Source organism: Lepisma saccharinum, chromosome 4 (assembly GCF_977018435.1).
Source record: "Lepisma saccharinum chromosome 4, izLepSacc3.1, whole genome shotgun sequence".
Taxonomy (NCBI): Eukaryota; Metazoa; Arthropoda; class Insecta; order Zygentoma; family Lepismatidae; genus Lepisma; species Lepisma saccharinum.
Window position 1 is genome coordinate 56,167,756 of NC_139232.1, and position 27,973 is coordinate 56,195,728.

Genomic DNA, 27,973 nt, shown 5'->3' on the forward strand with positions numbered 1-27,973 from the left:
GCCTGTCCGGACTAAGCGAAGTCCGGCTTATCGGTGTCCGAATTAACTAGGTTTTACTGTATAAGTACAGTATACAAATTATTCTTTTACAAATTCACTATAATATTAATTTAACTCAAAACTTGATTATAAACAACATTTTTTAGTTTCACCTCCAGGAGGAAGAATAAATAAATTGAACGGCTTTGGGAGTGTCACTATTCATCTTAGCTATGGATTCCGCACTAATATCGGTCGTTTACGATTATTTTTACATGTCACTCCTTCCCACCCCCACCCCTATGGGTGCCAGGGGTGTCTTACCCCCACAGTATTTCTTTCCAGATTGTAAGTGATATGTGTACCAAGTTTGGTTGAAATTGTTCCAGACGCTCGAGAGTTATGTCGAAACAAACATACATACATATATAAACATACATACATATGTGTGTACATAAGTATGTACACACATACATCCATTTTCATATATAAAAAAATAAAATATAGATAGATAACAAAGTTATTTTTTCAAGCATAATTGAATAATTTTAAATTACATTTTTTCTACTAAGAACATAGCGCACTGTGTTATTATTTATTTCAATTATTGTACTTAACCATTTTCCTTCTGTTACGTGTAGGCTTTCATATTCTTGTAACAGACCGCTGGAATATTTTTGTTTCTCTAAGTAGTAGTAATAGTATGTTTTTAAATATGTTCTTCAGACATAACTGACATATTCTTAAATATGCTGCAGGACTCTGTGGCCGAGTGGTTAGCACGCCAAGGGTCCCGGGTTCGAATCCCGCTCGGGCTTGGTTGTTTGTGAATGTCCATTCATCAATTTCATCACTCATCCCCATCTTCGCAAATTAGCCAAGAGGCACAAAACGCGAAGTAAAATAAAACTAAATAAATCAATCAATCAAACTTAAATATGCTTAACTATGCCCCCCTCCCCATATTCTCACCTCTCAAGTCAAGAAGTTCAATCACCCCTGCTCTGCTGCTTCCTGGCCTTGAGGTTTATTGTGTAGACGGGAAGATCACACCAAGGAGTAAGCGAGATTTATATGTAGGTTAATAGTAGAGGAAACGAACGGGAAAAAAGGCCTAACCTGGAATTAATTGCAACACAAATATTTTTTGTGCCAGATTGTGCGGAATGGTATAGTAAATAATATATTAAAAAATCGCCATCCAAGTTTTTGCGGAAAATCCGCCATCTTGGAAAATGGTGGCAAAAATTCAACATAAAAATTAAAAGAAATTAATATCCTGAAAACGGTGCATTGTGGTACACAAAACTTAAAGATAACCAAAATGAGAGAACAGATAATTTGCTAAATTGTGGTTTTTGTTTGATAGAGCTACCATTAATCTTAATTGAATTAAAAAGATTCAAATATTTTCCTAAATTTTTAGAATTAGCGTAAAGTTGGTTTCTGACACAAAAAACAGCAAATATGTAAGAAACTATGTAATTTACTTCCTAAAGTGACTGAACCAAATTCATAGATTATGATTTCCTCTAGAGATTAGTTTGTGTTTCGTGCCTTAAGAGTCAGGGGTTGAGGAGATATGTAGTTTAATGCAGAGTCATGTGTTTCCCTAGATTTACGTGTTCCATTTCGTATGATATTGGTTGGTTGATGGATTGATTTGATTTTTTACTTCACTTTTGTGCCACTTTTGGCTAATTTGCGAAGATGGGAATGAGTGACGATATGATGAAATTGATGAATGGACACTCACAAACATTCATCCCCAGATTCGAATCAGAGACCCCTGGCGTCGTAGCGCAATTATGATATTGGTGAGAACATAATACATTGTTTTATGCAGTGTTTCGTTCACGTGGCGTTTGTTGTTTAAAAATGTATGCACACAGTGGCGGCGATTAGGTGTCTTAACTGTGCATGGGGGGGGGGGATAGTTTACTTTCTGCTGACAGCAATTAGAGAGAAGCTTATTGAAGATGGAATTCGGCCAGATTTTTTGGGTCAAATCCACAGGTAGACAAAGCTTAGCATTAAGAGACCATAGTGCGAGGACAAAAAGTGTGTATATGGGGAGGGGGGAATGCTCACCATTCCCCTCATAATCACCCCCACTGTCAATACATTGAACTAAAATGATATGGTAAAATACGGTTCTAAACCAGTCACTTTGCCTTAGAGTCCATTGCAGAATTTTTCGTAGATACCTGGTGCTAACATGTTAAATTGCATCATTTCCTCTACATACAGGCATGCACTTGTAGCACAGGTGTTTTCCCCTGATGCAGCAAAAGGAAAACATTTGCGTAAATGCTTGAAGATTTAAATCCCACTTCCCAATACGCTCGGCTTTAATGAAATTCCGACGAATATCGAGCATCCTATTGTATTGCAGCCACAGAGCAGCAGTGCCCTGTTATCTTTCAGAGTTGAACCAAATGTAGATAAAGATTTTTGAGTACCTCAGATCTTGAACTTACATCAGAGTCTATTTCTGAATTGAGCAGGTCAACGATTTATTGAACGTATCTCAGAAATATGCTCATTTGCAATGCACTTTGTTTCTTCAAGTAGCGTGAAGAGTGCTGCATAAACTATAAAATGAGCCCTTGTGCCTCTGACTATGTTTTTTTTTCGGATTGATTCTGTTTGTTTTATTTTATATTATGTCTTTTTCTGCCACTTTTGGCTAATTGCGAAGACGATGACTGATGATAATATGGTGATATGGATGAAGGGACAATATGGACGACACCACGAACCCCACAGAGGATTATACTGACTGTGAGTTCAGACACCAGAGCCTCGCTAGTCTTCAAAATGCAGTCGAAGGTGTACTGCTTGGAAGTGAGGCGCTTTTCCTGTGATCTTAGGTTTAACAGTGTTTCCTCCGTAAATGATCTCAAGGATTTGTTGAAGATCTGAATCTGCCAATAGATAAACACCATATCTCAGGAAACTCATCTTGACGTGAAGACCACCCAGCCGTAGTATGGGCTTCTTCAGAGGACTATGCATACATACTACGTACTGTGCTTAAAGTGGACTTACAACACCAACTCAATCAATGAATTATCTTCGTGATTAGCCAAAAAAAGGAAACGACCTAATATAAACTAAAACAAATCAAATCAATCCGAAGAAGCCATAGCCAGAGGCGCAAGGGCTCATTTTATAGTTTATGCAGCACTCTTCACGCTACTTGAAGAAACAAAGTGCATTGCAAATGAGCATATTTCTGAGATACGTTCAATAAATCGTTCGCCTGCTCAATTCAGAAATAGACTCTGATGTAAGTTCAATCTCTGAGGTGATAAACAATCTTTATCTTCATTTGGTTCAACTCTGAAAGATGACGGGATACTGCTGCTCTGTGGCTGCAACACAATAGGATGCTCGATATTCGTGGGAATTTCATTAAAGCCGAGCGTATTGGGAAGTGGGGTTTAAATCTTGAAGCAGTTACGCAAATGTTCTCCTTTTTGTTGCATCAGGGGAAAACACCTGTGCTACAAGTGCAGGCCTGTATGTAGAGGAAATGATGCAATTTAACATGTTAGCACCAGGTATCTACGAAAAATTCTGCAATGGACTCTAAGGCAAAGTGACTGGTTTAGAACCGTATTTTACCATATCATTTTAGTTCAATGTATTGACAGTGGGGGTGATTATGAGGGGAATGGTGAGCATTCCCCCCTCCCCATATACACACTTTTTGTCCTCGCAATATGGTCTCTTAATGCTAAGCTTTGTCTACCTGTGGATTTGACCCAAAAAATCTGGCCGAATTCCAGTTTCAATACGCTTCTCTCTAATTGCTGTCAGCTGTGCCCCTGCCATGCGCAGTCAAGACACCTAATCGCCGCCACTGTGTGCATACATATTTAAACAACAAAAGCAACATGTAAGCAGCAAACGCGACGTGAACGAAACACTGCATAAAACAATGTATTATGTTCTCACCAATATCATAATTGCGCTCCGATGCCAGGGATCTCTGATTCGAATCTGGGGATGTATGTTTGTGAGTGTCCATTCATCAATTCCATCATATCGTCACTCATTCCCATCTTCGCAAATTAGCCAAAAGTGGCACAAAAGTGGAGTAAAAAAAAAAAAAATCAATCAATCAACCAACCAATGTCATAGGAAATGGAACACGTAAATTTAGGGAAACACATGACTCTGCATTAAACTACATATCTCCTCAACCCCTGACTCTTAAGGCACGAAACACAAACTAATCTCTAGAGGAAATCATAATCTATGAATTTGATTCAGTCACTTTAGAAAGTAAATTACATAGTTTCTTACTTATTTGCTGTTTTTTTTTTTGTGTCAGAAACGAACTTTTACGCTAATTCTAAAAATTTAGGATAATATTTGAATCTTTCTAATTCAATTAAGATTAATGGTAGCTCTATCAAACAAAAACCATAATCTAGCATATTTTCCGTTCTTTCATTTTCGTTATCTTCACTTTTTGTGTACAATGCACCTCTTTCGAGATATTAATTTTTATGTTGAATTTTTGCCGCCATTTTCCAAGATGGCGGATTTTTAATATATTATTCACTACGCCATTCCGCTCAATCTGGCACAAAAAACATTTGTGTTGGAATTATTTCCCGGTGAAACCGTATATTTCAGCTACTATAAGGTGTCCCTGTCCATCATACCTTGCCATGAAGGCACGTAGATACTTACCATCACCAATTGAAGTATTTTCAAAATTATATATATTCTGTCCCGGGAATCTCAGGAGCGACCGAACCAAAGTAAGTAGCTGCCCAAGTAGTGAATCAACGAGGGATCTACGAATGAACTAATGCGAGGGAAGATTGATTGATTTGCTTTATTTTATTTTGCTTTTGTGCCACTTTTGGCTAATTTGCGAAGATGGGGATAAGTAATGATATGATGAAATTGATGAATGAGAACTCACAAATACCCATTCCCAGGCCGGGATTCGAACCCTGGCGTCGTAGCGTCGAGGGAAGAGGATTGCGTTGGGGGGGGGGGGTCGACTCTGCAGTTACTAGCCTTTGCAGCAGAGTGTACTGCTTCGCTCGACCCACTCACTTCTACCCTTCTCTACCTTTATGCGTGGCCTTGCTCCAGAGAATACATGGATAGAGTATATAGTCTCGCATAGCAGGTTTCTTGTGACTTCATCATTGTTATTAGAGAATATGTGTGCGTGCAACTGTGCTTATAGGATTACCAGCTTTTCTGAGTGTGCTGTGTTTCTTTCCAGCTCCCATGCCTGATAAATACAAGAACAAAAAGGGAGTGAAGCCCAGGGGCGTATCCAACCGAAACCGGGGGCTGCAGTGGGTGAGAAAGAACGCCACGTCCGGTGTGGTCTACTTCGCAGATGATGACAATAGTTATGACGTCCGTCTTTTCGAAGAGGTGAGTGAGGATACTTTTTGCATGCATGAAGAAAATAAATTCATATTTTACCTTTGTTAGTTTCTAAGAATTTACGCGCCATTTCTGGGTCCAGTCTCAATTTCAGGTAATTGTCAAAACAAGCGTCACCGTTACAGGCATTTTAGTTTTCAGCGTGGCAGGCATATGATAACACAAATGTACCCTAGAATCGATACAAAAATACCTACAATGCTGCTGACCAGTGGCGGCGATTGGGTTCCAAAATTGTGGGGACAACGTGCCAAAACTTGGGGGCAAGGACAGTTTACTTTCCATTGGTAGATAAGGTTTAGCATAGTGCCCTCCCCCCCCCCCAATCGCCGCCACTGAGTCAAGTCTCTGTTTCAAAGGCGAGCATGACCTAAAATCTAGTCTGTAGCCGTGAAAATTGCAATATTTTAGATGTGAGGTTAGTGTAAAAGAAATATTTGAGCAGAAGGTTTTGCTTGATTTCGTAGTAGCTTTGCTTCTTCAATACTGGATAGAGCTAGATTATTTTCATAACATCCTGTGCACGTCTCGTGCGTCGTATATTGTAAGCGAGCCGTACAATCAGAGTAAAATGTATGCGCAGAAGAGCACAGCGCATGTCCGTAAACCAAGAAAGACTGGGTATCTCATCGCACTCAACTCAAAACACCTTTTGGTCAAGCTTCTTTTCGTCTTCTGACGGAAACGCGGAATGCTTTCGTGGGTAGGTTAGGCTTGTTACGTTTAAATCTCTTAGCATAAATAACATTTAACCTAACTACTCAAGTATTTAGCCTGACGTCAGAAGACGCTTGACCAAGAGATCCCTTACGTTGGGTGCGATAAGTGAGACCCGAAAAACTGTCTGGAAGCGTTTTAGGTTCAAGATCGATTACACAGGGGATGTTATGAATTTGATCAAGCTCTATTTTAAACCATTTCAAGTACAAAAGTGTAAATATTGATTCCATGTGTTGCTGTACTTATTTTGCAGATTCGAACAGTCCAGCGGGTAGGAATGTGGCCTGTGGGAGTCATCACAAGCTTCGGCGTGAGTTCCCCTGTCGTGAGGAAAGGGAAGTTTGCCGGTTTCTACGATGGGTGGGTGGCCAATAGGAAGTTCCCTGTCGACATGGCTGGCTTCGGAGTTAGTGTGGAGTTCCTCAAGCAGGTAAACCACAGTGAAAGCACATTTATTTACTGGGTGTCCACATGTATCTCCCGTGATTGTAAACAGGGTCACTGTTCGGCGTTCGTTTGCACTAGAAAGAGTAACTTGAACATTTACGGGCTCTCTCTAGGCGGTAAACGTTGATGTGATATTTCCGCTCATGCAAGGGTCTCTCTTATTGCACAACACTTGAACAACATTGCGTTCTGACGTCACCGGAGAATACTTTTATTTATAGGCTAAATGCCTAAGTTCTTAGGTTAGGCTGGCTAAGTTTAGTTCTCTTAGCATAAAAAATAATAATTTTAGTGTATTTATGCTAATAAAATCTAACCTAACAACGTAGGCAATCCTTGCATGACGTCAGAACGCAAGGTTGCTCAAGTGTTGTGCAATAAGGGAGACCCCCTCATATGTGCCACGCTAACTCCACAGAATATCCACTGGAATGGATTCAATGACAGCGGCTCGTAGCCACGATTCCAAAGATGTCGCCTTTGCCCTCTGCAATATCACCTTTTTAGTCCGAGCTACAATTTGTTGTCACTTTTAGCACATAGCGATGTTACATATTGTTTCTGTAATGCAATCAGATCTTGAAAGTGATAATTTTTAATTTAATTCCTCTAAACTTTTATTGGTTTACATTTAATTATGTTGGCTGACTCGCGTGTAATACTTAATATTTATACCGTGTTCTTAATCAGTTAATCGGTGACGGGTTTCCCCATTGGCGTAGGGGTAATGTTGTCGCCTTGTAATCAAGGGGTCCCTGGTTCGATTCCCGGTGGAGGCACATTGCACAGTGGTTTGGATCCCTCTTAAAACTGTAGGCCCAGTCCCGATTAGCCTATATGTGCATAAAGTGGACTTAAATTATGTTCTATCAAACATACCGTAGGTTTAGTCCCGATTAGCCGTTTATGCATAAAATGGACTTAAAAAGAAACTCAACAACGTAATCGGTGGCGTTCTCGCTATGAGCTCCTGTAAAGTGCCCCTCAAGCAGAGTAGGAAGTGTTGGCGATTTGCATAGTGGTTCAACCTATTAACGCCTCAAACACAATAGTATAGTTGTTATTGTTCTCATTTTCGCATCGAGATGAAGGTTCAGCGTTTAAGCGATTTGTAAGAAAACAGTAAGAACTGGTGCGTGGCTCTACAGGTGATACTTTTCCTCGGCTGAGTGTAGCTCACCAAAAGACTACTTTGGGACCTTGAAGTAGTCATTGATTTTCTTTACGCAGCAGTGAAAGCAAAGGGCTGACATCCGAGAGCACTAAAATATCATCTCACGTTTGTTCAACCCGACTGTAACGCCAGGATGTCTTTATCCCGCGGCTTAACATTCGAGGACAAATACCGGGTGACTACAATTAAAATTGTCCTACTCAAAGGAGCCCGTTCGAAGAGACGGATTGCCGTGAAATGAAAACAGAATTTAAATTGTCACCACCAGGTGCATATGTGGCGCTGAAATATGTGCACAGTGAAGAACATACCGTTAATGACTTCGTGCGACCTTTGATCTCACTGTCTTAAGCCGGCTTTAGACGAAAGCATTTTCGTTTTAACATTTTTGCTAGCATAAATGCTAGGTAAATGCTTCCAAAAATCTTATAATAGTACTTTACATGAAAAGATTTTATGGAACATTTCGGTTAGCTGTTTGAATTACAATGTATAATACATACAGCACGAAAGGCACGTCGAGTTACATTGTCAATGCTGTGTGCACGGTATTTACAATTGAAAAAGCTAAAATATTCTTCCATTCGTGTACAGTAAACGTTGTACGGTATGTATTTAATCAGTGCCATTCCTCATTACCTTAAACCATTTAATACGAAACGATATTGCTCTCGGTTCAATAGCTATCGTCCTTTAAAAGTGTGAAGTGATACATTGTTTACATCTCACGCGGCCGCCATTACAACTGCACTCGTGACCTAGAGGTCGCTTCTGATTGGTTATGCTACGAAAAATGCTATGGAAATAGAGCCGGTTCTATCCTTGAGAAATGCCATGAAATATGCCATGGCATCTGAAATGCCATAACATTCCTCACTTTACACGGTAGCTTTTGGTCATGGCATACATGTTAAGAAAAATGCTACGGAAGATGCTTTCGTCTAAAGCGGGCCTTACTCTTCAAAAGCATGACTCAAATTACTAGTTGTTACTTTACTTCAACGCCACATTTCAACCTGGTGCTGAAAATTTGAACTCTTTTTCGTCAGCATTCGCTTCCCCCACGGTCTCCGTAGCCTCTACACCAAGTTTCAGTGCAATCCGTTGCTTTCAATGGACTATTGAGTAGGGGGGAATTTAATTCTAAGCGCCACATTTACACCGGGTGGTGAAAATTTAAACTATTTTTTTTTCGTCAGCATTCGCTTCCCCCACGGTCTCCGTAGCCTCTACACCAAGTTTCAGTGCAATCTGTTGCTTTCAATGGATTATTGAATAGGGAAAATTTTAATTCTAAGCGCCACATTTGCACCTGGTGGTGAAAATTTCAACTATTTTTTTTTCGTCAGCATTCGCCTCTATACTAAGTTTCAGCTCAATCCGTTGCTTCAAACGGACCCGAGAGGGCTCTGAGTACGGCAACTCTAATTGAGGCCAGCCGTATGTTGGCGGATCAGTAGACATAGAGATTGATCGATTTTTAAAATTATAGATACGTGAACACAGTGGCTATTTGCTCCATTCATACAAACAAAGTAAACGTAACATTTACCATAAAATAAAGCATTTCCTTCTTAAATTAATTTATTAAGACTAATCTAGTGATCAACTCCTTTGTAGGAACTGGAACAATACACGTATGTGTGATCCATAAGCTCCATGCTTTCGATATAAGATTAAAGTGATCCTAGACGCCAGAGCCTTGTTAGCCTGCTTCAGTGCGGGGTTGACATTTGAGTGGCTTCCCTTGCACCACCGAAAAAGTCAACAAACTCTACGTTTAAGCGAAAAAGTCCTCAAAGTCGGTGAATTTTGAAAAAAATGAAAAAACATTCAAGAACATGGAGATGTCCTTGATTTTTCTTTCTTCCTTTCTTGCTAGGATTGAGAACTGGAAACATTACACTCTTTCCTCTGGGTTCCTTGGTTCAAGATATTTCTAATAAAAAACGTTGTTTTATTCTGTCCAGTTAAATAAATATCATAATGATATTTATTTAATATTTACATAAATAAATATTAAATTTAACATTGGAAGTTGCAACCTTAACACTATTAACAGTGCGTCAATGCAGAGATTCATAACATTTCCTTTACCACAGATCCCCTTTAAATATCTCATTGTTGTTGCGGACACCCACGACTTGACTCAATATTTGAAGTCCTAAAGTGCATCAAATATTTTCTCATCAAGGGTCTCTCTTATTATAATTACAGAATACATTTTATTACATTTCAAAAGTTTTAATTAATAGTAATAATAAAATCGAATACTTAATACCTGTATTTTCCCGACTCGAACGTTTAACAAATATTTTTGCACTTACTTGTAAAATAACGAATTCTCTTCAATCGTGAGCCCAATGGGGGGAGGGGTCTAGTAAGCACTCAAATATCAACGTCAGTTCCACATAGTATACCCTGGTTTGTATTCTTGTAGCCTAGCAAGGCTCTGCCAGTATAGTCTTTTGCGAGGTTTGTGTTGTCCCCTGTCCGTGTGTGCTTGTGATTGTCATTTCATCAGTTTCATTATCACCTTTCATCTTCATCTTATCAATGAGTCAAAAAGTGACTGAAATGTGAAGTAAAATAAAACAAATCGATACATAGTGAGTCCCGAAATTATTCGAAGAGAGATTTCCCTTACGATCTGGGAATATGAATTTTATAATAGTGATTTTTATTAAGAATTGTTGTATTGTAATCAATCTTAATGTTAATCAGAACGATAAAAATGTTTTCAAATTATCACCTCTAACTATCCCTGGAATATTTTACCTTCGTTTCCTGTAATAATTGGCAGTATATTTTTTTCGAGTACAAAAGCTCATAACATTTCTTCAAGCCTTCGCGGGTCCTCTGTGGATTCGCGGACCACAGGTTTAAGACACTTAAAGTATTGTGTAGTCGTCTGGGCACTATTTAGACGCGTGGAAAAGTTCAGGTATTTTGGTTTAGGGAAACTAGTTGGAAACCTTAATTTGCAAATATGTAAGAATTTTGCAATACATAACTTGCAGCCTGTTCTTAATTTTCGCTACAAAGCTTGTCTTCGTTGCTCCTTCCAGAGACCGAACGCCACCATGCCATATAAGCCTGGGTACGAAGAGGACGGCTTCCTCAAGAGCTTGGCGCCATTCGACCCCAAGGAGATTGAATTGAAGGCAGGAAACTGCACCAAGGTAAGATCATCTTTTGATCCTGCTTTAGTTAAGCCTCCACTGAATGTGGACTCGCGTCAAAAAAGGATTTTTCCAGAACGTTTTTCACTTCGAAAGCCTGGTCCACACGTAATGTTTTATCGTCAGCCTTGAATGATAATGACAGACGGATCATACAAAGCATTACGTGTGGATGACAAGTTTGACGTTTTGCATGAACTGAATTAGGTTTGACGACCGCCGAAAGACCAATGAGCTGGAGCCTTGTTTTTAAACAAAACGTCCAAATTCGCATAATTTTGCCCCGGGTCTCGTTGATGTTGGATGAATAATGTCTTGTTTTTTCAATTTCTGGTGTTACTAGCATTACTAATTTTCAAGAGTTGAGCACAGGATTCTAACAAGAGAATAAAATATGTCAAGAAAAAGTCGAGCACAGTTAGGCCCGGTGACCGTGAAGGCCACGTCATGAACCGAGATCCTCTCTCAATCCATCTTGTATTGAAGTGGTCGTCGAAGAAACGTCGGACTTTCCTGATAAAAATGGCATGGGGCTTCATTTTGCTATAATATTGTTCCTTCTGGAAGTTGATTTACGGCGTATTTCTGTAACATGTCCATGTACAGATTTCAATTCTGCAAGTCATGACGACTGACGCCTTCTCGGCAGTTTTAACGATTTTAGAGCTTCTTCGCATGCGTAATCAGCCATAGTGATACCAACTATCAGTCATTCGAACTAGTTGTTTCAATGTTACGAATGTTTCTTTTATTATAGTCCTAAGTGTGTGTGTGTGTGTGTGTGTGTGTGTGTGTGTGTGTGTGTGTGTGTGTGTGTGTGTGTGTGTGTGTGTGTGTGTGTACGTATATTTGTATATGTATATATTTGTCCGTTAAAAATTGTTCACTTAAAGATGACGTGAAGGAAGATACTCTGTCGCCTCTTGAGATATTGGAGCTTCGGAGCCTTGTCCCTTCTAAAGCTCCATCTACGATAGTATGCATCCTTGTAAATAATAATAGAAAATAGACTTGAGGCATCCCAGAAACTACTGCATATGTATGAACAGCAAAGCTTTCAGTTCACGCTTTGATCCTCGTGAGAAAACGCCGTCTTCGAAACAAGAGACAGAAAAAAATAAGTCTTCGCCGAGACAGACATAAGGTACAGGGAAACTTTAAAGGGGATATCCTTGAGCGAATTCGTAGTGCGATCTGTTCAATATTTCTGTTACTAAGGAATGTAAGGTCAGTTTGTACAGAATATTTTTTTTTTTAAATCTAAACATTACATCAGAGCAATTACAGTCTCTTCAAATGCAACTTAAATTAATTTTATTGTTGCTAGTAATTCTGCAACGGAAAAAGTTATCATTATGCCATGGAAGAAGCAGATTAATGTGATTTACAGGGCTGATAATACGCTAATTAGTAAAGAGTACGTTTTCATAGCAATGTATAATTAATTAATTGCAGGAAAGGTCACTGGATTCGGTCACCTTTATTCGTTTAATCCGATATTCGAATCTGAAATAACAAATCGTGAATCGTTATAAGGATTGAACTTCTGAGAAGGCGCTCAAACGTCAACCTCTCTTGCGCGTTGACACTACATTCTTGCAGACTTACGAGGCTTTGGCATCTGTATCCACAGCAGAATAATCCTGGGATTTTGGGTTACTTTGTGCACCAGAGTTATTTTTATCAATGGATCAATGTGAATTACTTTTTATGTGTGATTTACATTGTCTCTAATAAGGACGCCGACCTCCGTGGCGGTCTGGACTCGAAAGCCAGAAAACAGCGTCGTAGGACTCTGACCATGCGTCACCCAATGAAAGCCACCCTTAGCAGGGTCAACAGCGATAAGATGAAATTCTTTCTCGGATTACAACCGTGGGGTCGTTCTCGAGTTAGGGTGGGAAGGGTTGAAGCGACGTGCAACCCAAACTGGCAACGACATAGAAAGATGGCCTTTCGTTCAGCGTTCACCAGCGAGAAAGAAGAAATGATTTTGCTTCCCGCCTACAAATTTAGAGGTTGACTGACTGGCACCACGGTCAATTTAGTTTGCGCAGCAATTTTTATTAACAAATATATTCAATTTGAACATTTCTGACTAATTGGATTTTTTTTCTGTGTCCGAAATGAAACATGCCAATGAAAATCAGCAATTAGCAAATTAATTTAATGATTTTTGCAAGAGGAAACTGAAGATTGCATTACATCCAATCGTTCTCAACTAATTTAAACCCAATTTGTCAACATGCCTAGTCATAATCGAACTAATACTCACTATGATTATGCCATAATTTATTTACTAATATTTAATTTCATGGAAACACACTAATTAACGTATAAAGTTAAAAAAATATATATAAAGCTATTTACGAGTAAAATTGTTGGGTTCGGGATCGACGTTTAAAAACGAATTTACCAGGCTGTGGGCTTAGAAGGGTTTATCGCTTATGCACCCATGTTTGGAGACTAGGACCACAGCTTCAGCGCTAATGCATCAATTATGATACAGAGTTAGTGTAAGTGATGTTCCCGATTTGAAACACATACGCGTATTACTCGCCTTTAATGGTAGCCAGGTGCACAAAATTGGTATAGATGGAAAGATAAAGATGCTTTTGTTGCAGCCACTGTTGACCACCAGTATCGGCATTGGAGAAGATGGCTTCCATGGAAGACAGGATCTCTTGCTTACTTGGAATGATAACATTTGGTGTTCATTATCTGTACAGTTTTATCGTTGATCCGTTTTACTAGCTCTCCGCATATTTTTTTTTTATTACTTTGTAATCATGTTCGTATTTCTACTGTACGAATTCTCTACAAATCCTTTATTCAATCTGTCTATTTACTCTTTTCACGGATTCTCCGCATTTTTTAAAAATGTTTAACTTTTTTGCCTAAAACAGATCTCGGCAAATTCGGTATAAATCCACAAAGTTTCCCAACGTAAAAAAAACACATAAAAGAGATACAGTTTAGAATATACCATTCCCAGTTTGGTGTCCGGATCCTTTATTTCGTAATTATTTCCTTAATTTCAGGCAGAATTCTTACCAGAATCAGGACCGGATGAACCTATGGGCAACTGGGGCAATTGCCCCAGGGCCCCCACCAAAAGGAAGGTGTGAAGAGCCTCCACCAAAAAAATATTTTAACCAGCTGGCTATGCTTGTGAAAACTTACATAAGAAGTTGCATTTTAAAAATAAAAAAAAACTTCAATATTCTCGTATGTCTACATCCTTCTGGATCCAATTGTAGCACAGGTCTCAGTCGATCTGTTTGTAGATATCTGAAGCTCAGTGTACTTTATACCATGGATAAAAGGCAAGAAAAGTGTGTCTACTATAATTGTTAAGCCTTTGGGAATTTTCTTGAAGAAAGTGTAGTTACTACAATTTCCACAATGAACCTGTCGGTAATTGTCCAGTAGATGGACCGTGCATATGTAGTGACATATTTACTCTTAATTGTAAATAATATCATTTATAATAAATTATGCACCTAAGTATAGTTAGTGTTGCCCACGGGACGAGACGGGACAGGCTTTTAAAAATTCGAGACCAGACGAGATTGACCATGTGTCATAAGACAAACGAATATTTTCGAGACGAGACAGCATTTCCACGAGACGAGACAGGCCAAAGTCTCGTCTCGTGGGAAACACTAAGTATAGTCTACTGCTCAGTTTTCTGTTTCCGTCTGAACCCTCTTAGTATTTACTATATATTGTAGTTACGGTGTTCACTCTTCATAATATGCTGTAGACATTTGGACACAGAATTTTACTGCTGCTACAGTGCTACAATTTTCGTCCTGTAACTTTATTTGACTGCGCTATTCTCCCTGCAAACCTATCTGCGATATGTTCGATTGTGAATGACTACTGATTCTAAAATCAGGTCTACCATTTCAACTGCTTAAAATTGGTGTTTAACATATTGAGCTAATAAAGCTCCTAGTAGAAAATAATAAAAAATGGGGGCCTCCACAAACCTTGATACGGTGCTTGACCAGAAAAACCTACTAAATTTGAAAAAGAAAATAGCAATTTACATACACAGATTATTTGAATACTCCGATATCATGAAAACCCGTATTAGTCTGATCCGGATTATCCTGATTTCCTACTATCCGAATATCTGGATTATCCGTTGCATCTGAAACGAATATAGGATCTCGAAATCCGATTTTTGTGGCCATCCCTACTTGGTACTTTGCACATATCATCCACCCTGAAGTCGAACTCCTGCAAGAAACATTGCACTTTGTAGCATATTATAATTGATCGTTGTGATCATTGCTCTGGTATGAACTCTTATTATCAAACGTGATCTTTATTAAAGGTGATTTTCGCCGACTCGGCAAACGCACAGTCAGTCACTAATACCTAGTGTATGTGTGTGTGTAGTGTATTTTTCTTACGCTTTCTACCACTCCAACTAATCACGATGGTGTAGATGAGTGATGGATTAATGAAATAGATGGGAAAAAGGAGTGTTCACGGAGAATTTCGTTGGGGCGACTAAAAGATGGACGAATATTTTCATTTGGATTTAGTTCACCGGTCTTCGCTGCTAAGATTTGTCACGTGCCAGTTTCGATGACACAATGAAAGTTGCAAGGAGGAATGGTTTCTCGGAATCGACGAGAGATGGCAGCACGCTATATAAAGAGGAGCAAAGGAAATTATAAAAAACTTATAGCGGAGAAGAGGGATTATATATATTATAGTAAATTGAGAAATATATAAAAGAAGACTTCAAATACTATAAAAGAAATAAATAGAATGTTGTGTATAGTAAATTAAAATAATTAAGAATATGGCCGCATATGAAACGTTTACGAAACTTATTAAGTAAGCGAACGAATTCAGATATCTATCACTTTTTATTTTTCTGACGAGGAGAACATCGTCAGTGTTTTGGTTGTTTGTCCCCGGTGGCGCTGTGTCAAATTAGACCCCCCGAAGCACTTTTCGGTTGCGCTCTTTATTAGTCGCACTGGGCCATTGGTAGCGCTTGTTATTAGCGATCCTGGTTATTCCCCTTTGGTCATTAAATAGGAGGTGGCGCTATTGTCAGTTTAGTCGACCCTACTCTTTTTACAAGTATAGCTTGTATTGTTTGCCAAAGAAGCGGGGATAGCGAGCGCATAAATAAGATTACGCTTTAAAAAAGGAAAGATAATAAATAAAAAGAAAAAAGGAAGAAGAAGCCTTTTACATATTACAAAGAAGCCTTTTGATAATAAAAGAAGAAGAAGCCTTTTCCATATTAAAAGAAGAAGAAGCCTTTTGATATTAAAAGAAGAAGAAGCCTTTTTTGATAATCAAAGAAGAAGAAGCCTTTTTTGATAATCAAAGAAGAAGAAGCCTTTTTTGATAATCAAAGAAGAAGAAGCCTTTTTTGATAATCAAAGAAGAAGAAGCCTTTTAAAAGAAGGAGAAGCCTTTTGATGATAAAAGAAGAAGATGCCTTTTCGATAATCAAGGAAGAAGAAGCCTTTTTCCTATAGAAGAAATAGATACAAGAAAAGAATACCTTTTCGATTATATATATATATATATATATATATATATATATATATATATATATATATATATATATATATATATTCTCTGTATTTTGTGTTGTTATCAGAATATAGATCCGCATTTTACTATATCCTCTTGGCTATAAAACGCTTTCTTATTTGGAATTCTCAAATAAAGAACCTATCCCCCTGAGATTAAGATATCTGTAGCCGTGGTAAATAACATTTAAGTACGTACCCACAAGGGGCGTAGCATTAGTGGCGACCAACGTTGCGGCTAGCAGAATTGTGACTGAGAAAGCAAAGAGAGAGAAAGCCAAGATGGAGAAAGCAAATTTAGTCGAGGACGAGGACAGAGAAACTATAATAGAGGAAATGGAAGACAGAAAGGAAATATTAAACTGCTGTGGAAAAGAGGGAAATAAGGAAGAAACTATCCTATGCAGCTCATGCAAAGAAATGAAACATTGGCTATGTGAGAAGATAAGAAGAGAAAAGTACATAGGAATAAGTGAAAGAGGAGATTACGTATGAAAAAATTGCAAGGAAGAAAGGATAAAAGAGAAAGAAGAGAAGGAAAGGAAAAAAGAAGAAGAGAAAATGAAAGAAAAACAAAAGAAGACGGAAGATGTGAACATGATAGAAATGTTCCAGAAGTTATCGATGCAGATAGAAGAAAGTAGTAGAAAGTTAGAAGAGAAGCTGGAAGAAAGGTTCGAGGAAAGCAGCAAGAAATTAGAAGCCGTGAGGTCCGAAACCCATGAGATGTTCTTGAGATTGAATGAAACGTGTGAAGGAAATAGAAAGTCGCTGGAAAGCAAGATAGAAGAAACAACGTTGTCGATCGAGAGTACGAATTTAGATGTGAATAGAAGTAGCGAAGATGAGTTTTCCGAGATTAGAGAAGAAAATAAAGGTAAAAAAGGTAAAGTGTTCCCCTGTGCATAGCACCACGCCATGAAGGCGTATAGGGGGTGTGGGGGTAACGCCCCACACTTTCTTGATCCGGTTGTGAGTGGGGGTGATGTGATCAGCATCACGCCCCTGACCGCCTTTACCCCCCAGGGTTTCCCCCAGGTACCCATGTTATTCGACGCTGGGTAGGCGCCGGGGCCGCTTCCACCGTTAGAAAAGTTCCCGGATTTGAACCGGCCGGGGATCGAACCCGGGACCTTGAGTATGGTAGTCAGACGCGTTACTGACTGATCCACCGCGGAAGAAAATGAACAAAGAAATGAAAGTCAGGAAAGGAAAATTGGGAAAAGCATTTCTCAGATAGAAGTAGCCGTTTCAAGAACAGAAGAAAATGACAGCAAGACAGAAGTAGATGTTTCCAGAATAGAAGAAAACGAAGACAAGATAGAAGCGAAGGTCCTTATAGAAGGTAGAAGTTGTAAGATGAAAAAGGAAAGTTCCAATGACGAACATGACAGCAAGATAGAAGAAGAAGCTATATAGTTAAGCGAAGTAAACAAAGAAAGAAATCAAGTTCCTAGGGCATATAGTATCTGGAGGAAACGTAAGACTTTGCAGCGATAAAAATGAGGCTATAAAATGTTTTCCAAGGCCTTCAACCAGGAAGCAATTGCAAAGATTCCTAGGGATATGCAATTGGAGGAGCAAATTTATTAGAAATTTCGCTTCAAAAGCCAAGCCTTTATACGATCTTTTGAGAAAGGATATGAAATGGAAATGGGCACAAGAGGAGGAAAAGGCTTTTAATGTACTAAAAGAAGACCTGAAATCTAGTCCAGCTATAGGCCAGCCAGATTTTAAAAGACTTTTCATCATAGGAACAGACGCATCGAATATACTCTAGGGGCCTATCTCTTCCAGAAAACCGAGGATGGAGAAGATGTTGTAATTCAATATGCGAGCCGTGCACTGAAGGCGTTCGAAAGGGCGTATACCATTAGCGACTGGAATGTTTGGCCATTATATTCGGTATTGAAAAGTTTGCGGTTTACTTGAAAGGAAGAAAATTTAAAATTCTTTGCGACCATAAGAGTCTTATATGGTTGAACTCTGCAAGGCAATGGAATCCTCGCTTGACAAGATGGGCATTACTTCTCCAGGAATACAGTTTCGAAGTAGTGGATATTAAAGGAAAGGACAATAAAATTGCAGATGCCCTAAGTAGATCTCCTTTACATATGACACAGGAACCAGAGGAAGTGGTGAAGTTATCCATAAATGCCATCATGGATGAAGAACTCGGGAACATATCCAGACAAGAATGGATAGAAAGCATGAAGAAAGATGAAGAATTAAGCGGCATCCTAAATGTCTTGAATGGAGATAGAAATGAAAACGAAAAGAAAATGAGAAGAGCGAAGACAGAAGGAAAATATGTAATTAAGGAAGGAATGATTTTTAGAGTAAGCATAGAGAAATCCAATCAAGTGCAACTCTGCGTACCTGGAGCACTAATTAAAAAAGTACTCGCAGAAGTGCATGAGAAGTCTGGACATTTCGGGATTGATAAAACATTGAGACTCGCCCGGAGATTTTTCTTCTGGAAATGTATGAAGAGAGACGTGGTGGATCATGTAAGAAATTGTATGTTATGTATAAAAACTAAACCTTCAAAATTAAAAATGGAAAGAGAAGAGTTACACGTAACTGCAAAAAATCCTCTAGATATGATATCTATTGATCTGATTGGACCTCTCCCAAGATCGCGAGGATTTACATATATTCTCACATGCGTAGACGTGTGCAGTAAGTTTGTAATATGTTATAACCTCACGAAGGCTACAGCATAGGAGATAGTAAAATATTTAGAAGAAGGATTTGTCAAACACTATGGAGTTCCATTAAAAATTCTAACGGATAATGGTACACAATTTGTATCGGAATACTTTAAAGATTACTTAAAGTTTAAAGGAATTAAGATGATAAACGTTACTAGGTATCATCCAAGTTCGAACCCGATAGAGAGATATAACGGGGAAATAGTAAGAATTCTAAGAATGTTATGTCATGACAATCATACGAAGTGGTCTACAGCAGTTAACAGAGCCATAAGATGGATAAATAACTCTATATCTGAGGAAACAAAGAAGAGTGCGGCTAAATTGTTTCCTGGATATATGGAAGAACCCGGAATCTTCAAGGAATTTGATTGGCCGAGAGAAGTAATATCCAAAGAAGAGACTAAGCAAGTTTACTAGACATATACATTAAGAGAATGAAGAAAATGAACAGGAAAGCAGAGAATGGTATGAATATAAAATTAAAAAAAGGGAGACTTAGTATTTTGCAAAACACACCCAATGAGCAAAGCATCAGAGAAAGCAATCAAGAAATTGTTTTTCATATATGAAGGGCCATACGAGGTCATGAATTTATTTCGGAACACAGCGGTAGTAAAGCATACAGAAACAAATATAGAGAGAAGGGAGAACCTGGAGAATATCAGGAGGTGCAACTGCACGGAGGAAGTAAAAAAGAGCTTAGTTAATGAATAATAGAAACAGTAAGAGAAGTCACATAGAACGAGAGAAAAATTTATAAATTTACAAATGAACTTTCCAATATATAAATTTTTCATCCTCAAGGAGGGGGATATTGTGTCACGTGCCAGTATCGATGACACAATGAAAGTTGCAAGGAGGAATGGTTTCTCGGAATCTACGAGAGATGGCAGCACGCTATATAAAGAGGAGCAAAGGAAATTATAAAAAACTTAGAGCGGAGAAGAGGGATTATATATATTATAGTAAATTGAGAAATATATAAAAGAAGACTTCAAATACTATAAAAGAAATAAATAGAATGTTGTATATAGTAAATTAAAATAATTAAGAATATGGCCGCATATGAAACGTTTAGGAAAGTTATTAAGTAAGCGAACGAATTCAGAAATCTATCTCTTTTTATTTTTCTGACGAGGAGAACATCGTCAGTGTTTTGGTTGTTTGTCCCCGGTGGCGCTGTGTCAAATTATACCCCCTGAAGAACTTTTCGGTTGCGCTCTTTATTAGTCGCACTGGGCCATTGGTAGCGCTTGTTATTAGCGATCCTGGTTATTCCCCTCTGGTCGTTAAATAGGAGGTGGCGCTATTGTCAGTTTAGTCGACCCTACTCTTTTTACAAGTATAGCTTGTATTGTTTGCCAAAGAAGCGGGGAAAGCGAGCGCATAAATAAGATTACGCTTTAAAAAAGGAAAGATAATAAATAAAAAGAAAAAAGGAAGAAGAAGCCTTTTGATAATAAAAGAAGAAGAAGCCTTTTCGATAATCAAGGAAGAAGAAGCCTTTTTCCTATAGAAGAAATAGATACAAGACAAGAATACCTTTTCGATTATATATATATATATATATATATATATATATATATATATTTCTCTGTATTTTGTGTTGTTATCAGAATATAGATCCGCATTTTACTATATCCTCTTGGCTGTAAAACGCTTTCTTATTTGGAATTCTCAAATAAAGAACCTATCCCCCTGAGATTAAGATATCTGTAGCCGTGGTAAATAACATTTAAGTACGTACCCACAAGGGGCGTAGCAGATTCTCTATATATATATCTCTCTCTCTCGCTCTTCTTCCTATCTTTCAGCTTTCTCCCTTTCCTTCTTTCTCTGTTTCTCTCATTACTTTCTCTATTTTCCCTCTTTCTTTCTCTTTTCTTTCTGTATCTCTTTCATTATATCTTTCACTTTTGTTTCCCTCGTTGCTTCTTTCTTTCTCTCCTTTTCTTTTTCATTCTTCCTCCATTCCTCCAGTTTTTTCCTTTCTCCGTCATTCTTTCTCTCTCTTTGATTTCTTTCTCCCTGTCTTTTTCTTTTATTCTTTTTCCCTGTCTTTCTCTTTCATTCTTTCTCTCTTTTTTACTCTTTCATTCTTTCTCTTTTTCTTCCTTTTTTATTCTTTCTCTCTTTCTTCCGCTTTCATTCTTTCTTTCTCTCTTTCTTTCTCACTCCTTTATTCTTTCTTTCTCACTCTTTCATTCTTACGTTCCTCCTTTCATTCTTTTTTCTTTCATTATTTTTCTTTCTCCCTTTCATTTATTATTTCTCTTTCTCACTTTTTCATTCTTTCTCTCTTTCTCACTCTTGTATTCTTTCCCTTTCTCTTTCATTCCCCTTTGATAGTGTGTGTGATCCTTGCTCTACTATAAATTATTCTGAAAATTCCTCGTGTTCTTTTGCTGTTCAGAAGGGTGGGCTGAGACCACTTCACGATGGGCTAGAGCCCACCATATTCCCATCTGGTGGCTTTATCCTTTGGTCTGACCTACAATCGAAACTATCCGACACCAGGAAAAGACTGCTATGCGAACCCTAACCACATTAATTCGTGAAATCTTCGCCGATACGTTCCAATCTCGTCTCGTCCGCAGATAGGATCCGCTGCCATCTTCAAACTATGAATAACATATGCTATGAGCTTTCGGAAGTTGTAATTCATTTTTGGGGGGACAGAACATGCCGACCGTCGAACCAAGTTCGTTTCGTATTTATTCGTGAAGTGATGCAGGTCACCAGAGTAACTGCCTGTTCTGGTGGCGGACCTTATTCATGGATGCTGTGCAGTTGCATCCCTGCGCCACTCTTCCGTTATTTGACAGGGCAGCCCCGCATGATATAAAGGCTTCAGGGAATCCCCGCACCGATAAAACACGATGGAGGACATTGGTGCGGAATTTATGGGCCCTCATTTTACACCGGGAGATCGGTTGCTACGGCGAAATTACGATTTTTTTTCATAGTGAGGGATATGCACTGGGCGTTTTCAGCGATTTTGTTCGTTCTTTAAGAAACGGTTTTTTGTAGTTTGTAGTTATTTTATGTTGCTATTCTATCTACACCAGTGGCGTATTCTGGTTTTAACGGGTGGGTAATAACCGATCCGCGATTCACCCACACAGTGAAATGTAACATGGAGGTATGCACTACGAAAAAAACATGAATTTAAGTGGTAAATACAACTTGCTCCCAGTTACTTGTTTGTAAAATTGATTTATCAAAAACAAGCTTTTTGAAATTAGTAACAATATTCTGTACCTCTTTTCTGGGTTTTCATTTTGCGTTTCCTTTCCACATATGTGGCTTCACATAAGGTTGTACAGTCATCGGCAATATAAATGAAAAATCTATATCCTGAAATACCCGCTTCCCTCCATAGAGCTATGCGTGTTGCCTAACTCCGCGGCGATAGGGGAACTACTTTTTGAACAGTTGCTATTAAAGTTTGCTTATCGCCCTACAATTAGGCAACACGTACAACGCATTGCAGGATCTAGGTGACCCATTTTAGGTGCCGGTGACTACTCCTGATCTAAGATTTGAAATATCTCATCAAATGATCTCGCCCAATGGCTTCACGCACAAACCTGTTATTGTATCCATTTTGTTTTATTTTTTAAAACTTTCGTTAGCAGAACACTAATATAGCGTCATCCAAATGCACTTATGCTCTATAGCACTTCAACCATCGCCAAAAATTCCCTTTCTCACCTTAAATTTCCCTTTCTCACCTTAACATTTCCTTTCTCACCTTAAAATTCCCTGCGTCAAGGCATCCGTGGTGGAATTGAAACCACGTAGCAGTCGAGCCAGTGCGTTTGTTCCTTGTCTATTACTCAGTTCACTGTCCATCATTATCGTCGAAATTAACGTCAAGGCCGACAAGCAACATAAAGTGGCTGAAACAGAAATATTCATGCTGTCTTACCTCAGAAAGAAATCCATTTTGAATTTCTCTTTTTGGAAACTTCATGTACCTTTAACGTCAAAGTGTCAGAGTTGAAATCATTTCCCATGCACTACTACGTGCTGTAGGATGAATAAAATTAAATATGGCACCAGTACTAGAAGTGGAGAGCGATGTTCCCCTAAGCAAGGAACATTTACGCAAAGCTTCCCCCTAGCTGTCCCATTGCCGTCATGTCAAAATATAGCACCCCCCCTCCCGTCCGTCAGCTTATCTAAGGCTCAAACAAACACACCCCTCCCCTCAGCTAGTAATTTCACTTTGGGCACTATACCCACGCAAATTATATTTAGCCTATTATATGATTGATAGATTCAAAACAATAGGGCAACTCTGGTCAAAAGAACAATGTAAATATTTCCTATAGTTTCATTCAAATTTAAAATTATCGGGAATATTGTAATAAAGTGATCATTTAACTAATATTTCCAGTAACTAATATAATTTGTTAAGTTCTTTTTTTTTTTGGCCTGTAGCATTTAGACTTGAGCTCTACATGACCCTATTCACCCTTAAGAGTTTGGGTGAATCGGGTCAATTACCTAACGTTGACATGTATATTATCCGTCTTAAATTTCCATTACAAACCTTATGTTGGATGTAGGGGACCTTAGCTTTTCCTCGCACATTTTCCACAAATAAACTTTATTCTCCCTTTGCAGTCGTTCATTTCCTGTGATAACCATCTTTAGATTTTCTTGCCACTGTTCACAATCAACCAATTTCACAGAAACAGGGTCGTTGTATTAGTACTTCACATTACAGAACACACAAACAGTATCGTTTTCTTCATCACTGACAATTTTCGACTCTGAACATGGTGATGATGATGATGAGAGCGTGCGGGCGACTTGACAAATTGGAATGCAAGCTTTCTCACATCACTGGGGTCAAGGCATAAACCACACGAATATAATTTTAGTAACTGCGATACCAGTTCAGCCTTCTGCTCCACGGTAGAACTTTACGCTCTTTTTCTTGGGGATTTGTCGTGGCCACTCTGTATTCTTCTTTAGATATACGAATAAGGAACACCAAACAGTTCTGCGGCATGTCGTTGGTTCCTACCTTCCCTAAATGCCTTAATCGCTTTCAGCATGACCTCATTCCACGAACTTGACGATTTCTTCCTATATTTCTCCATCTGTAGCAGACAAATTAATTTAGAAGCCTCTTTCAGAGCAAATGGGCATATCATGTGTTGACCTTATTCACCCGATTTTCGTGACCCTATTCACTCAAAAGTGCAACATTTTTGTGGTCATCAGTTGGATACACTGTATCAACGGCAAAGATGGCAAATCTTATAATCTCTTCTACGACAACTAAATACCATGTTATGTACAAATGGTCTTTAAAATATTAAAATATCGCATGTAGTACAGTACAACGCAAATAAATACACGGAGCCATATTTAAAACACGCTTTTCCTCGTCTATTTACATGTAACACGAGTATATTATTTGTAGTTTTTTGGCAGCTCCAAATATACTACTTCTGGTAACTTCTGTGTTCAACAAATGCTACAAGTTCCAAACTTCACTGCCAGATCGAGACATTTCATTCAGTTCGTTTAGTTTTGTGTTTTGAGAGAGAATTTCAAAAGTGACCCGATTCACCCTAAGTTACCCTATATAATTTTAAAAGAACTACCTTCATTTCATTATTGCGTAGCTCAATCGCAACCCAGGTAGCGTCTGGAAGCAGGCCGTTTTCCGGCGAGATTGGATATATGTGACCCCTCAATTCAAGCGCACAGATTTATTTTATTTTTAATTATTATAATTAAAAATGTCGTAATTACAAGGAATCACATATTTTTGCCACAGAACATGTTGGAAATGTGTTTGTACTGCCACACGGCAGTAAGGTAGACGTAGAGGTGCCACGTTTTAACCGGCGGCGGCGGCACAGATCTGTTCTCACTAACATGTTGATCAGAGTTTGTGACTGTCCAATATTGACATTCACAATTATTATGAACTTATTGTAAAAAAATTAAGGTGCTTGCAACACTGATACATATTTCATTTGTTTAAAAAGTTGTTGATAAAAATTGAACATCTAAGAATGGCTGTGAATACTATCTATCATTGTGATTGTACAAGTGTGTTAATATACATTTTTATTTGTGCAATCCGTGAACTTAACTAAAAGGTTATTTGGGATTAGGCAAAGGCCGGGTCTCAAGTTACCTCTATTGTTATATTCCGCAGTGAATTTACAGAAAAGCTACCAAATGCTGTATGCGCTTGAGTTGAGAAGATACATACTTCCGATTTCGCCGGCAAGCGACGTGCTTCCAACCGCTATAAGGGCCGAGTTCGAGGGGCACAATATCCAAATGAGAAATAAGGCACTGTATGTAACTTTTTATATATACACACACACATATGTATATATCCGCACATGCGGATTTATATTATATTATCACAATTAATTCGGCAGCGAAATTTCTGGTCCCCAATAATTTTGTTCCATTTCGCCAAACCTCGTCCACGTCCTTGCGGTATAATACATATCAAGGTTTCATTTTAACAACTCGTGCAGCGTTGTATTGTCTGCGAAATAAATCACTTCTTATTTGGTCCTATCTTTACAAGCTTCCCATGTACTAGGCTGAGAGAACCCTTGTTTTTGTTTGCAACTATCCTTCTTCATCTGCAAGGAACCTTAATGGCATTTTTTTTGTTTGTTTGTTTGTTTGTTTGTTTGTTTCAAAACAAGAGAATGAACGTGTCCCTGCGTCTGCAAGCCCTTCACTTCAGCATGCTGAAGCGATGATAAATGAAACGAATAAAATTTTTTGCAAGCCCTGCATTTCGCTACTCGTAGAAATGACTGCAGTCACTTCAATTGCAGGAAGTTTTAGGTCATTTCTTTAAGAAATGGACCACTTCTTTCTTTCTTTTTAATCAAAGATTTTGTCATGTCCGTCTACCGAAATTCAAAATTCTTTCTCTTGCAATTTATGTTCCGTGATGGCATGGTCGCAATTTTTGACATCAGAATAATGAAACAAAATTCCAATCGGCAACATTCCTTAGAACGAGTTTTAGAAGCCGCCATAGTCCATATGCAGAATACTAGCTATCTAGATTTTTAAAAATAAGCTTTAATTTTATTTGTACTTTTAATCAAGACAAATTTTACATTTTTTTTCTCGAAATTGACTGCTTCTTTCTCTACAAACTCCTCCTGAAAAGAAGCGGGTGATTTGATATTTTTTATATCGTGAATTTCCCTTCTGGAGTTTAAAGTCATTGCCGCCTCTTGTCAGATTTCTCTGGGGTATTTGAGGTCAATTCTTCAATTATTCCCTTTACGAAGACCAAGTAGGCCACTATTCCGTCCATTTCAAACTCTCTACCACTGAAATTATAGCGCCTTGGGCAAAATGTGTCCTTCAATATAACGAATTTCACAATGAAAATTGCAATTCTTCCTTCTGCTTTGCCCATTCGTGAAAAATAAAGGGGAACTGCATTTTTTTTTCATGCTGACCTTAAGATGAGTCTACTGATTACGCATGTGCGTTGGAATACCAAATATCCGATCTCATCTGAAACTTGAGCTCTTGATACGATATCTCGTCCGAAACTCGGATCTTTGATATTAACCGAATCTATAAACATCGGTCAGATATACCATCCAGGACTCTGATCCTGATTCCGATATTCAATTTCCGAACTGTGTGGATCCCATATCCCATCCGAAACTTGAGTTATTAATACGATATCCCAGTGTCAAATCGTGAATCTGGTATTCGAATAGCGACTCGCGGATACGATATCTGGATCTCGAGTCCTGAAATCCATCGGCATACCAAATCGCAAAAACAAAAAAAGTCACTAATAACAGAACATGTCTCACCTGAAGATGTAAGCATGAAGGAGCACAATTAATACATGCGAGTTTAGTCAATAAATTAGTCGAAAAAAGTTATGAGTTTTAATTATTTCTATCGTATACTTCTACACGTTTTATGAAAACAGAAACTCTTCTTATTTGTTCGAGCTACATTAAAGCTTTTTTCAGCTCCCAAGTCAATATGGGAGAGAGTGAAATCTGTCATTTGCAATGTTTTTTCCTTATTTGCCCCTACCACTGTAAGTAAAGCGCCTTTGGCAAAATGTGTCCTTAAATATAACGACTTTCAGAATGAAAATTGCAATTCTGCCTTCTGCTTTGCTCATTCGGGAAAAATAAAGGAGAACTGCAATCTTTGTTATGGAAATGCTACATCCATTTAGCTGAAAGTAAATTAAAATGTATGTACTCAAAAAATAGTAGTTTTTATTCGTTCTGTAATAATATAAAACGTCTTCTCAGGAAACTATTAAAGACAGCTGCGATAAGGCATTTTGCAAATCAATATTCTGTTGAAATTAAGATATCAGATATTAATATGTAACTTGCCTCGCTCAACTGTTCATTTACTCTTTCATTCTCTTGGGAATAATATTCCTTTTGCTAACGTTTCAGTCAGATACACTAGCAGACTGTATAGTTTTATGAGGCGTCGGGAAGTGTAGAGATTTGTTGGTTGATGTGTATAGATCTTCTGTATCCTTGGTATCATAATCAGATAGATCATATTCTCATTGATAAGAGAAGGCATACTAGTATAATTGACGTTCGTACACATAGAAGTGCTGACTGTGCCAGTGACCATTATTTAGTAATTGCTAAATTAAGAGAAAGACTCACAGTGATAAATCATAAGCAACACAATCTAAACGTTATAAAATTTAATACAGGAAAATTTTCTGATGAAAGAATT

At 38.3% G+C, this 27,973-nt stretch overlaps 1 protein-coding gene across 2 annotated transcripts in view; it reads left to right on the forward strand.

Annotated features, from left to right (window-relative positions):
* GlcAT-P (Glucuronyltransferase P) overlaps window positions 1-27,973 on the forward strand; it is a 245,828-nt gene that overhangs the window by 208,245 nt on the left and 9,610 nt on the right. For both annotated transcript variants that reach the window (XM_083120528.1, XM_083120529.1), the window contains 3 exons: window positions 5,237-5,394; window positions 6,380-6,556; window positions 10,816-10,929. In XM_083120528.1, the coding sequence (XP_082976654.1) occupies window positions 5,237-5,394; window positions 6,380-6,556; window positions 10,816-10,929 (449 nt within the window). The remainder of the gene's footprint in view (window positions 1-5,236; window positions 5,395-6,379; window positions 6,557-10,815; window positions 10,930-27,973) is intronic.